Genomic DNA, 14,168 nt, shown 5'->3' with positions numbered 1-14,168 from the left:
TGCAACACCTCCAGCACATTTGACATTTGGTGAGGATAGATTGAATGGACTGTTCCCACACTGCTCGAGCGTCTCTTTGTTCCTGCGTATTGATTCCATAAACTGTTCAAGGGCTGAGGAAACAATCAAACCTGTATGTTTTTTTCTTGTCGAATAAATGGCCCCCTTAAGAGTACTTGAATGGGGGAAAAAAGGGAGATCTGGAGCAATTAGGTAGACGTTTGTGTCTTGTCCGAGGGTGAATGATATCACCCACTGCACAATCAGGGAGTTTTGCTGGGCTGCTTATGGACGTTTTTGCTTTTAATCAGTCGAGGCATTGAGAATCATTCATAAAGTCAAATTTGCCTCCCTGCAATGTGTCTAGTAAAAAAAAGTTATACAAATCAGTGCAACATGTGAGGGAAATCCTCATATAGATAGAACAACAGAACCCAATCTGGTCATAAGCACTTTAGTAGCACGTAAACGGCACTTACTGATAGCTCTTTGTAGTTTAACTTTATTGAAGAAATTGTACTTTCTTGATTCTTGTTGTTCTGAGTTTGTACTCATGGTTGAATGCACTTATTGTAAGTCGCTTTGGATAAAAGCGTCAGCTTAATGAAATGTAATGTAATAAAAACAAAAAAGCAGGAATTATTGTAAAGGAAGCTCTGAGTTGAGAGGTGGTCACAGTTGCGAGCTGCTCCAGGTGAAGGGGCCTGTTTGGTCTCAGGCTCTGTTAATGGAAATACTGGCACTGCCAGTCAGATGGGATTTAGGTGTAGAGCTACTGGGCCGCAAGTTCCCCTCCTGCCACCAGGTAGAGCGCCAGTGGCTAGTAGTTGCTAAGCGTTCAGCGTGGTGTCCTCTCTAAGGACGGAGCATTCAGACTGATGTCCCCAGAAGCCATCTTTCACCCAAATTACCCAAGGGGTGGCCTCAGTGCTGTCCCTCCCTGGTGTCTGTCTTTCTTTTGTTTTTGTCAAATCTCAGTCATCTTTGCTCTTTTCCACACTTTTTTTTTTCCTTCATAAGCTTCTATTTCCTGTATCGACCTGACCGTCAGGTTTCTTCCTTTTTTTGTGTGAGGAGCTGCACATTTTGAGGTGTCTCACAAAAACATCATAAAAGGATCATTTGAATAAAAATATCCCTTTGTCAAACAAATAAATGTAATTCATATTTATCTGCTTGTTTCATTTTCTGTTGAGGTAGTTTGAGGGTACAGAAGAAGTATTTTAAAGGAACAGCGTTGCTATTGAACAAAATAGGATGAAAAAGCAGGCGTCACGGTTGAGGTGGTCCTGCTTCCAAAAATAAGTCGATCAAGTAACTAAATGTAAATTCCACACCTGACGAGAAGAGGCAATGCAAATGTAAGAGGCAGGGGTGTGATGGAAGTGGTTCGGGACAAAAAGTTGAAGGAGATAGTAGCATGTGGCGTATGTATTGCTGGGTGCATTGCATTGTTTACTGCACATGCTGTTGGAGGAGAATGGGATGTGGCGCAGTCTGCTCTCTCCATAGGTGTTGATAGATGGCGGAGAGGAGATGGAGCTTCTCCCCAGGGCTCCGCAGGAGGCTTCATTACCCCTCGCGCTGTACCAGTTCTTTATTTCTCACAGCCAGTGTGAAAAACACACCATAAAACATATTGAAGGAACAGACACGACCTCTGATAAGGAGTGTCCTCACAGCTCCTCCCCTTAGCTTTGTTTAAATGCACTGATTGTGTAATTCTGTCTCTCACAAACACAGTTCACATCTCTCCTCTTTTGTCATCTTTCCTTTGCTGCATATGTCAAACTTCCCTGTCTATTTATTCTTGTTATTGCATTAAATATTCCTTTTCCATAGAATATCCGTCCTACTTTTTCAGTCTCCACCTGTCCACAGTCACCACCCCTACACACACACACACACACACACACACACACACACACACACCACACAAATACACATGCAACACACATTTGTGTGAGTGTATAAGTGTGTGTATCTCCAGTGGGAATACACAATGGCAAGACTGTCGGTGGAGATTGCCTGTAAAAAGGAACTTAGAGGGAACATTGTGTGCTTAAGTCAGTTGAGGGAAGTGTGGCAAAGTATTTCACCTTGTTCGAGTGAAAGAAGGAGTGAGCATAGACAGAAAATGCAATATGGTGATGGTGAGCATTGGAGATAAAAAACAAACAAACAAACGTACCTGTGAGCAACTGATTGCTCTAATTTGTCGTTTTATAATCAAGGACTCCTTCATCAGGAAATCTTCATATATCATAATGTTGATGCATTTGCAAGCATTTGTCGAAGTCTAATTATAGAACATGAGAGAATATGAGCAGCCACTAATGTTGGAGAGGACATGAAGCATGGTTAAGAGCTTTTCACCACTTCAGGCAGTGTTATTAGCTGGTTTATCACTCTTCCCCTGTGATTAACTGTCTACAAAACGAGGAGACGTTTGGCGCCTGCTCCTCACTTTAACAGTTTCTGTTCCACTCTCTTCAGATATGTGAGTCTCTCGCCTTTTTCCCTTAGCAGAACACCATCAAATCTCAAGAAATAAAAAAGGAGTTATGTAGTTGTGGTTCTTGATCTGTACTTAGCAAGGAATACTACACATGTTGCCCTCAGGAATTATAGTGGTGTGGAGAGGGAGGTGAAAACAATACTGTGTTTAGTTGCACTTTCTATGTTGGCCTCACAAATGATAACCATGTATGTGATGTCATCCTTCAAATAAATTCACCTTGGGTGTTCTTTATCCCCAGGTGTCAGTGGTCCACCTGTTAAAAACAGTACGTCTGCTCCGTTTGCTGCGGCTGCTCCAGAAGATGGACCGCTACTCGCAGCACAGCACAGTGGTCCTGACGCTGCTGATGTCCATGTTCGCCCTGCTGGCCCACTGGATGGCCTGCATCTGGTATATTATAGGCAAGATGGAGATGGAGGCCAACGCCTACAACTGGGATATCGGTGAGTGAAAGAAAACAATGGCCAGCCCAGAAGTAAAAAAACACACCTCCAACTTCAGTTATTGATGTTTGAAAACTAAATGGAGAAGTGTAGTGTGATCCACAACATTCATTCTTCCATTACCACTGTTGAGCACTATACCAAAACCAGGAAATGTATTTGCAGGAACTTATATAAGTGTGAGTGATTATGGTTGCAGCTGTGTGGACAGCTCTAAGGATGGCATCTCAAGTGACCACTTGTGATCAAACATCCCTACAAATACACATATACCTTGTTTCGTTAATGCATTGTTGTTTTTAACTGGTGGTAGGCTGCAATGCACTTCTTGTGCTTAGTCTGCAAGAAATTCAAAGAACAAGAAGAAATAAAATATAATATAAACTGGGTCTATTTATTAGCGTGTTCCAGGCTAACCAAAACGCTTAAGTTCGAGAACCCTATTTTATATAATTTGATACGCACGTATAAGTACGTACTTCCACTTACGCAAAGGACGTCAGTTAACCGTGACCCAAGACACACTCACATACAGACTGCTAAAATAATATGTTCATACGCGGTTAAGTTGAGTTCTCTGAGCTTAATGTGTTCTCAATGGGTCTTGGATGCATTCACATTTGTGATTGGATCACCCAAGACACATGTCAATGGATTCTTAGGGTGAACAGGGCCTTTGTTAACATGACACTGCATCTGCTGCTATAACACAAAACATGACACATATTTAATTACCAATATCCCAAGAGACACTTGACTGCATTATCACACAAAATTCTGACATCAACAATAAACGCAGGTACTCTGGAGAAATATTTAATGTCAAAAAGTGATGTAGTTGAGGGAATATCAAAGTGTGACTAAATGACTACTAGCTGCTGCTGTGGGGAGAGTTGGGTGGCATGTATGGTGCATCATACATGATGCTAAAGGAACGAGGGTCTTGCAGTATCAACTATTGGGACAATGGGTTGAGACAGAGTGCACTGAAAACCAGTTGAGGTTTAGTGGGTGAGATTTAATAGAAGGCAGGGGCTTATCTCAGTCCTGCAGCAAGAGTGGCCTTTTTAGAAGATATCTCAATGCCCTGATAGCATGACATACAGACGGCTGTGCTCTTGATGCACATGTAGTTGTTTGTGGTTGTGTTTTACTTTTTGTGTGCATTAATGAAGCCAGATGAAGGGTTTTCCTTTCATCTCCATTGTTCCAACCGAGGGATCTATTATCAAGCGTTTTCACGCTCTGCATTGAATCAATACAAAGGAGAGAATAAATGGCTCATGGCTTGTAATAATAAAGGCTGTAAAGATAAAATGTTGTTTTGTTTTGTATTGATCTTCTGGCATTAATACAAGAATGTCAGATATCAGTAAATCCTGCTGTTATTCCATGTCGGAGACCACTCAGCTCTTTGCATTTTTCTGTGGTCCGATTTAATTTCTGCCTTATGTTTTTGTCAATACTCCAGTCTAGTGCAGTTTCATATCTCAGTATTTTCAAATCAACAATGGTTCTGAAAAGTTATCAATGCTTGAACTCATTTTGTTTTTCATAAAGGTGGATGTTTATGTACAACCAGGTAGACACACTGTGGCAATCATCCTCGTAGAACAATCAACTTGACCCCAAATCTTGTATTAAGAGGTCCCTGCTAAAAACTATATTATGGAATCATCAAGCCTCATTATGTTGAGTGAGTGTTTGTCTGGGTTTCTTAATATTTCAGCTAACTGTTGATTTAAATGTATGACTACTGCATTGATTTTATTGATTCCTTAAGTTTGTTGTAAAATACATATTGGATGGAAAATATGACAGCAACAATTCCCTCAGCTGTGTGTGCGCGCTTCCATGCAGCTGCTTGTGTGTGTCGTAAAATGGACTGAGCGAAGGGCATGGTTCCTCTTGTAATTCCCCCTGAGCCTCCAGGTCCCTCGCATAATGAGGCACCCTGGGAGGATCTCTGGTCAGTATCGATGAGCTGCACTGCTTGCAATTATCTCGCCCCCAGTGTCTTCAAAACTGGTTCCGGATCAGCATTGACTAGGTCATGAGAACAAGTGTTGAACTGAGTGTTGAAGTCGGGCAGGTATGAGGGGTTTCCATCCAATTACCATTCATCAGTGTCTGCAGGAGACTCTCCTGGGATCAGCTGCATGTCTGCAGACTGCGCTGACCAGGGATCAGTTTTGGTTCCTAAGCATCTCATCTGCTTTCACTGTTAAATCCTTCGTTCTCGCTGCAGCACGGAGGAAAGCACTGCTCACTACAATTTCCATAAGGCGAAAACAATGCCGTTAGGTTTGTCTGCATCTGTTTGCTTCACTGCAATGAGTTTTGAGATGAACACAGCAGCTCATTGTAAAAAAAACAACAACAACTGCATTTGTATGTAATTGAGACTTACAGGACAGCTAGAAGATTGGTAATAAGGCATCTTTTTGATTCGTTAAAATTGCAAAATTGATACGGAGTTCTTATACTCTCGCAAGTTTGCCTCTTGATGACCATAGTACTCTTGTGACCATGTTACTGGAAAACACAATGAGAGTACACTTGACACCAGCCAGGAGTGTCGCTGAAGCCCCCCTAAAATGTTTTTCAGCCCCAAATTACAATCCAATACTTAACGTATATGATACCGGGCACTAGGACCTGGGGGAGGCTGCTGCGCTGACTTTCTCACTAACGTCTCTCTGCTAGACAGCAGGTTAGCTTAGCTCAAAGTAAAAGATGCACGGTGGGAAAGTAAGTACAGGTAGTTACAGAAAGTGTCTATCTGTAGTTGTTAACGATTGTTACTTGCTTAAATGTAGGTTTACTTGAGGCAAATGAAAGGGAATATTGTAGTGGGCTTTGTTAACACTAAACTAGCTATTGTTGTATATTTTATCTGCCTCTAATGCTATTCTGCCATTCGCTGTACATTGCCTAGTTTGACTTGATTATAGTGAATGCATTGGGGGCCTTTCATTTCAGCACATCATGAAACAGATGTTAAGTGTTTTATTGTTTTTGTAATTTGTGTTTTTTTCTTCCATTGATGGTATATCTGACACTGAACTAGTTGCCTGCGGTTCCTTTTATTAATAGTGTCCAGAAGAGCATTAAATATCACTGATTTGTAAAAACTATATGGACAACAAACTAGATGTAAATGTTGATGAAAATTGTATTCCCATCTGCTCATAATAAAACAAGTAAACAAAAGTTGACACTGTCAGGTCCATTCTCCATCCATTGTGTGCGGTCCCTTTAAGAATTAGGATTTGGGAGTGATGTGGATATAGAAGCTAGTTTATCTGTCTTTTCTTAGCTGGACAATTATTTCTGTCGCTTTATTTGAGAACAGTTCATATTTGTGTTGTCAAAATTCATTATGACCCTGAAATTCTGTCTCTTGTGTTATCACATAATGAATGTAAGCAAAACTACAGAACAAAACCACACTCTTTCTGATTGAACCAATCTATGAACTATGGATATCTGCGGCCCCAAAACACGCCCCCTTTCTTTGAATCCTGATACCAGCTATAACCATCCATTTTTCCTCCCATCCATCCTTACCCACATGTAAAAACAGGATGGCTCCATGAGCTGGGGAAGCGTCTGGAGATGCCGTACTATGCCATAGGAGGCGTAAATGGGACTGTCAGTGGCCCCGCCATCCGCAGCGTCTACATCGCCTCCCTGTACTTCACCCTCAGCAGTCTGACCAGCGTGGGCTTCGGCAACGTGTCGGCCAACACTGACATCGAGAAGATTTTCTCTGTTTGCGTCATGCTTATAGGAGGTACACAGAATGCACACATCAGCGTTCACATGCATGTTATGTTTTTAAAAAAATGTAAATCTAATTTGGTTTTGAGCTCACATTACTGTCGGTCCACAGTGATTCGGAATACTCTCTTTGTGTCTTACAGCATATAGAATTATAATGTGTAATTATATTTACATACACAATAACGCCAATCCATGATGTCTTGGTTTGAATATTCAATAGTATTATGGACAAAATCTGATACCAATAGGACATGTAGACAGTTTTATTTTCTTCCAGTGGCAAGAATTTTTGCAAGATGGTTTGATCCAGTTAAAACTGGATTGTTACTCTATATTTGGATTTTGGGGAGGAATAGAAAACACCGTGGCGGGGTTTTCCCTGTAGACGCTCCCCACAGCTAAAAAGTGAAATGTCTCTGGCTGCCTGGGGGCAGTACAAGTCACAGATGCAGACCACACACACACACACACACACACACACACACACACACACACACACAACCATGCCGCCCCATGTGTTCACGCAAAATGGAAACTAACACAAGACATATATATATATATATATATATATATATATATATATATATATATATATATATATATATATATATATAGCAGAGCATAGGTCAAATGCAATGGGTTTGCATGCTTAAAGAGGTTCAGTGGCACATGTCAGAAAAAGGAGTCAGTGACACAACAGTGACACTCAACATGTAGTCTGTGTTCAGATGTGTGCAACGTACCTGTGGTGCAGCTGGAAACTGAATGAGATTAGGAGAATACATTATCTGTGGGAGTCTAAAAGGCAGGTATCTGTCAAACCAATTAAATCAGCACCGCTCAGTCCTGACAGTGATGTTCCCGTCTGTGAGGCTGCAAGACATGAATGTAAATGCAATTTTTAGCTGGTTGAATGGTTTATCTGTTTATTTGATTGTGTAAATTCACAGCTTCCAAGTCAGATTATGCACAATCATATTTACATGGCAGAAATATTTATTGTCATTATACAAAGTGGGTTTTAGAAGATTTAGTTTTTTGTCAGGATTTGATCAGGTACAAGTGGAGACATGCAGCCTACAACATGTAAAACTCGGCACTTATCTGAGTGCTAAAGTCTCATATTACTGTTTAACTCTATTGTCAATGTGGCAGCAAGTATACCATACAAGCAGGAGTCTGAGTGGTTTTGGAGAGGTCTGTTAGAGTGTAAAGATATGAAAATAATAATAATACACTTTATTTACAGAGCACCGTTCATACAGGGGGAATAGTTCAAAGTGCTTTGACAATCGCTCCTTGTTGTGTCTTACTGGACTGTAGACCAGAGGCCTATTTCACGAAGCGAGTTAAGTTTATCTGTCTTAACTAACCCGAACAACCTTGATCCTGCTAAGCGGTCTAAGAAGCTGGCCAATCGGACTGTGACCGCGTTCACCTGAAAGGAGCATTGTTTGCAGCATAATCACAAACATGGACGAGAAGGTAGAATGGTGAATTTTCTTGCTCTAGAATGAGTAATATTATAAATGTATTAATTAACACATTAAATTTCACACAGTCAGCAGTTGATTGCCAGCTGTCTTTTTGCATGTGTCTGTTTAAACTCTGCTGCTTTCAGTATTATGACTTTAACTTCTTCGTATTTGTGTAATTTTAATTTCAAACTACGTGCTGAGCTTTGATTATACAAGTTGATCCCTTATCTCCAACACAACCTGCTCCGAAGCAGGTTAGGTGTTCAGCATAAGTAACTATGGTCATTTATCTTGGTGAGGAATAAATGTCCTTTGTAGAACTGAAAACCCAGAGTTAACCCTGAATAATCCAAAATCCTGCTCTGTGAAAAAGGCCTTTGGTTATAGCATATCCCAGTCATCCCATCCCATTAATGTTGCACTGCTCTCTTTACTGTTACTGAAACAAGCCCTGCTGTTTCTCTTCCCTAACTTTGGCACTATGGAGTTCATAGTAAGCTACACACAATAATATTTCCCTGTATGATGCCAACCGTCTGGAATTAAAACAGCAAAAGGTTTTTCCTATTTTGGATTGCTCCTGTCTGTGTCACACCGTTTCATTCATACTTATGCTCCTATATCTCTCCCCTGTCTAACTCTCCCTTGTCCATTTCCTGTTCTCTCTTTCTACACCTGCAGCACTGATGCATGCATTGGTCTTTGGTAATGTGACAGCCATTATCCAGAGGATGTACTCACGGTGGTCCCAGTATCACACCAGAACCAAAGACCTCAAGGACTTCATACGTGTCCATCACCTGCCACAGAGCATCAAGCAGCGAATGTTGGAGTATTTTCAGACAACCTGGTCGGTCAACAACGGCATCGACTGCAATGAGGTACCACACACATACGCACTTACATTAGAATCGATCCTCACGATACTTTTTCAGTTTTTTGCCAGCATACAGGGATCAATAATTCATTTGAAAGATCACATATTTCTCAATCCTCATCATCCACATTCAAACCCATCATACAAGTGATAATATGATCAATACTACATGATCCTCATCAATGTAAGAGCTTTAGGTTTCCCTCAGCACTGACTGAAGACAAGAACAGAAATCGTTTGTATGGTCATTCGTGTTCGACAAGATATTTCATAACCTGGGGGTTTAAACCCTTTTAAACATTTTTTTCTTGATTGTTTGTAGTTAAGGTCACACATCGTGTTAAGTACAATGAACGGACGGACATTTGAGCTGTGTGGGATCCAGGTGACATGGTTCCAGGACCATGTCAATACACATGAAACTGGGACAACAGGTCACATCACACTGAACAACATGAACAACATTATTGCATGAGGCGCTTGAGAAAAGACCGACAGAAAAGCAGGGAACGACACCATTTCTTGACAAACCCAGGGAAAAGGAGGCAACCGGTTAGTAGTCTAATAGCAGCTCGTCCCTCCAGGCTGTGAATGCCTGCGAGACAGCTGTCAGAGCCCAGACCAGCGCTTAGATGGAGTGATGATGATGAATCCTAGACAGATGAATTATAGATAGGGTTGTTGATTAAAGCCAGCCTGGCTCTGATGACTCATTGATCGACTCTATGTGACGGTGAGCTTCAGATCTTCGCCCCGACAAGGAGACATAGATGATATGCAACGGTTTGACTTGTCTTTTTTAACTGTAAAAGAGGCCTTTTCAGATCATATTTGCTGTTATATGTGAAGCAACTTTGTATTTGTGTTGAACTAATTCATGATTCATAGTATTTTTTAACACATACATGCTTATTCTGTATATGAAGGTTTTTTGTAGAATCTTGGCTACTTCCTGTTCAGGTAACTGTCATGTTGTGATGATGTCACCAATGTGCGCAGTAGTAGTAAAAGAGAACAAGTGTTTTATTTAGACAATTAAATGTCAGTATACAGAAATACTACAGTTTAAGGCTGTTCTTAAATATACTGTATAGCACATATAAAAACAACCCTCTTGGTTTTGTTTACAACAATGTCCTGGAATAGGTTTCTGACTTTTGTCTGAAGTTTTTTCTTACTATCTTAGGGTCTAAGAAATATAGGGTGCTGTGTGTTGTGTAGATTGTGAAAACACTCTGAGGCAAACAATTGACTTTCGGTTCTGTGAATAAACTTGACTTGACACTAATGTTTCCTGTGGTACAATGGCTTAGGAATCAAATCAAAGTCAACCAAGGCTGGAAATGTAATCATTGGGTTGCAGCATGGCTGTGCTTTCTCCTCACAAAGTCATTTTCTTTCTCTTTCTCCCTCCCATCATCTTTACAGCTGCTGAAGGACTTCCCGGACGAGCTGCGATCCGACATCACCATGCACCTTAACAAGGAGATCCTGGAGCTGTCACTGTTTGCCTCTGCCAGTCGCGGCTGCCTGCGCTCCCTCTCGCTGCACATCAAGACCTCCTTCTGCGCTCCCGGAGAGTACCTCCTCCGACAGGGCGACGCACTCCAAGCCATCTTCTTTGTCTGCTCCGGGTCCATGGAAGTGCTGAAAGACGGCATGGTGCTGGCCATCCTGGGTACGATAAAGGAATGGGAGGGGAAGAAGGATTATAGTTTAACAAAGAAACCCTTGGCAGTAGGCTTCATACTAAAGCTCTGTGCGGCCTATTGTGATAAAGCTGGTATATAAGCACCATTGTTTAGAACGAGGAGGATCACTTCAGCCTTAAGGCTGCAGCTCACTCTCAGAGCCTGTTATTAAACTCCCGGGAAAGCAACCCTCGATAGCTGTATTCAATATTATGTTCTAGCAGTTAGTCAAAGACTAACCTCTGCATGCAAAATGGGTGCGCTGGTTTATGAATTAGGTAATTTTGAAAACAGAAACAAGCTGAATATATATATATATATATATATATATATATATATATATATATATATAATGTTATATAGAGTATTCAGAGCATCTTGTGATTATTCAATCCCATACGAGTTAAGCCAGTCCAGTATATGTCTTGCAGGTTTTTGGTCAAGTCTGTTCTACAGCATTGTAATTCAGTCCTGTCCAGTTTTATCAGTGTGGTTCGGTTCTGTTGAGTACTTTTTATCAGTCCAATTCCCCTGTGTCAGGTAATTACTGTTTCATCTTGTCGAGGCCAGTGCAGTGCGGTCCAGGCCAGTCCATGATCGGTGAAATCAGTCCTTAGAGGCTACCCAAAGCCACATTTATATGTTTTAGTTGCAGTGTTAAATTCATGTTTGACTGGAATAAGCAGCAGTTAACTACTATGTTACCTGACAGTATTTACTTGTTTGCATTCTACAGAAACAGAATAATATAACACTTAAAAAATGTATTAAGTGGTGGAATAACCCTGGAATCAGCATTTCCAGATAGCTATGGTGCTAAAATAGAAATTCTCATTATTGGAGAAACAAGGCTGTAAAACATTTCCTAAAGATGCGATTCAGCTCAAACAAAGACAATGTTTTTGGGTGTCTTTATTATACTAAAATAATCATAATAATAAAATAAGTTGTGCAGTTAATGCAGTAGAGGATCATTATGAGGTGCTCTAATGAAAGAAAAGGGTATTAGACTACTGTTAGAGTACCGTTGAGATAAACGACTGAAGAAAAGATTATATACGTATTTATATTTAATCAGGATCAAGACCTTAGTCCAGCAGACACTTCAACTACAGCAGGTGGACACACCAGTATATCTATAGATGATAATATCGTCACTGGTGTTTTTAAAACCTTTACTTTCTTGTCCAGAAACATCTTGCTGGTATCTTGCTAGTACTGTTTTCATCTGTATTTAAAAATGACTTTGAAAGTTGGTTTTTGAACTGATGCTGCACTTTTCACAGAAAAATACCATCAATACATCTAAACAAACTTCTATACCTGGTGGATAATCTTCTGTTCAAGTCTGAGAATATAATGAATAGACATTATAGGTCTCTTTTTGCTGAATGCATCTGGAACAAGATGCAAACTCCCCTCGGTCTAGTTGTTTTCCAACCACTTTCACATCTGCTGTGTAACACAACCTCTTGTACTGAGTGACCTCAATGGCTTTTGCTATCTGACCTTCATGACACAGAGTTATAGACCAATCTGGCACTAGCGTGTGTGTGTGCGTGCGTGCGTGCATGTGTGTGTGTGTGTGCGTACGTGCGTGCGTGCGTGCGTCCGTGCGTGCGTGTGTGTGTGTCTGTCTGTGTGTCTGTATGTCTGTCTGTGTTAGTAAGAGAAAGTAAGAAATATCTGCATCTGTACCTCCATTCATCACACTGGTTCTATTGGTACAGCACTTTTCACAATCTTTATCTCAGTCGTGTGTGTGTGTGTGTGTGTGTGCGCGCGTGTGCTTGTGTCTGTTGTTTGTTTCCTTGTTTGTTTTTTCTTTCTCTCCTTGCTTATTTCTTCTTTTGGAAAAGTGTGCATATGTTAGGCCCTGGGGATGGATTTTTTTACTGGTGTAAAGAATGGTGTGTGTGTGTGTGCGTGCGTGTGTGTGTGTGTGTGTGTGTGTGTCTGTCTGTGTGTCTGTATGTCTGTCTGTGTTAGTAAGAGAAAGTAAGAAATATCTGAATCTGTACCTCCATTCATCACACTGGTTCTATTGGTACAGCACTTTTCACAATCTTTATCTCAGTCGTGTGTGTGTGTGTGTGTGTGTGTGTGTGTGTGTGTGTGTGTGTGTGTGTGTGTGTGTGTGTGCGTGTGTGTGTGTGCGCGCGCGCGTGTGTGTGCGCATGTGTGTGTGCGTGTGCGTGTGGCTGTTGTTTGTTTCCTTGTTTGTTTTTTCTTTCTCTCCTTGCTTATTTCTTCTTTTGGAAAAGTGTGCATATGTTAGGCCCTGGGGATGGATTTTTTTACTGGTGTAAAGAATGGTGTGTGTGTGTGTGTGTGTGTGTGTGTGTGTGTGTGTGTGTGTGTGTGTGTGTGTGTGTGTGTGTGTGTGTGTGTGTGATAGGCGGAGAGCATTGTCTCTGCGTTGCTGTTGACTGTGTAGAAGGTCAGACTGGCATTGAGTGTCTGACGAAAGGAAAAAAAGAACTCTTTCTCTTTCTCTGTATCCTCTAGTTTGTCAGACTAAAAGTCTGTAGCAAAAGCTCAGAACTTTCTAGTAGAAAAAGCTTAAGAGCCGGAGAGGCCATGTTGACAGAGAGTATGAGGAGACCGTGGGCTAAATGGAGAGAAAAAACGTGGCGTAAGGATGAAAATTAAGGAAGAAATATAGAACATTGAAGAAAAAGGTAAAAGAAGAAGTGAATGCAGCAAACTGGAAGAAAAGACAGAAAACACAAAGTAGAAAAATACAGGGAAGAATAAAATAGGCAAAAGAGAAATAAGGACTGCAGGAAAGAAGGAAAATACGGAAAACAAGGAGGAAAAAATGAAATGAACAGTAGGTAGTAGGAAAGTAAAGTAAGCAGATAGAACAGATCAAAAAGGGAAGGAACCAAGACAGTATAGGAATAAAGGAACGTAAACATGGAAAGAGGCAGGAAAGAAGAGAGACAATGGAACGGATGGAGAGGAAAAAAGTGAGGCAAATAGGAGGAGAGAGGGAGGGGGGAGAACAGTCACGACTGCCGCTCCATCAGACTTGGTGTAATAGAGGAGCGATCACAGTTCCCGATGACCATAATGAATATTTCATCACTGCTTAAGGGGCTTGAACACTAACATGGTACTTTGCACAACTTTGTACTGAATGAAAACAGGAAACAGCTGTCAGCACCACTTCAATCAAACAGTCAAATTTACTAAAAACAGTGAGAGTGATTGTGTTTCATAAATTATATTCTCCCATATTATGTGTACATTTACAGTCTACTTAATTATGTTCTTATTTTGGTTTTATATATACAAATCTCCCAACAATACCTCATGAGTTTGATACAGTTAGGATTCACTAAACACTAAACATTGATGAGTGACTTG

At 40.9% G+C, this 14,168-nt stretch overlaps 1 protein-coding gene across 1 annotated transcript in view; it reads left to right on the top strand.

Annotated features, from left to right (window-relative positions):
• Positions 1–14,168, top strand: part of kcnh8 (potassium voltage-gated channel, subfamily H (eag-related), member 8) — a 45,382-nt gene that overhangs the window by 22,237 nt on the left and 8,977 nt on the right. The window contains exons 7-10 of the mRNA XM_068575359.1: positions 2,760–2,964; positions 6,551–6,760; positions 8,910–9,109; positions 10,534–10,783. Of these exons, the coding sequence (XP_068431460.1) occupies positions 2,760–2,964; positions 6,551–6,760; positions 8,910–9,109; positions 10,534–10,783 (865 nt within the window). The remainder of the gene's footprint in view (positions 1–2,759; positions 2,965–6,550; positions 6,761–8,909; positions 9,110–10,533; positions 10,784–14,168) is intronic.

This window comes from Clinocottus analis, unplaced genomic scaffold (assembly GCF_023055335.1).
Source record: "Clinocottus analis isolate CAN_PGR_092001 unplaced genomic scaffold, fCliAna1.0.p SCAF_14, whole genome shotgun sequence".
Taxonomy (NCBI): domain Eukaryota; kingdom Metazoa; phylum Chordata; class Actinopteri; order Perciformes; family Cottidae; genus Clinocottus; species Clinocottus analis.
This window is presented reverse-complemented; position numbering and strand designations above follow the sequence as displayed.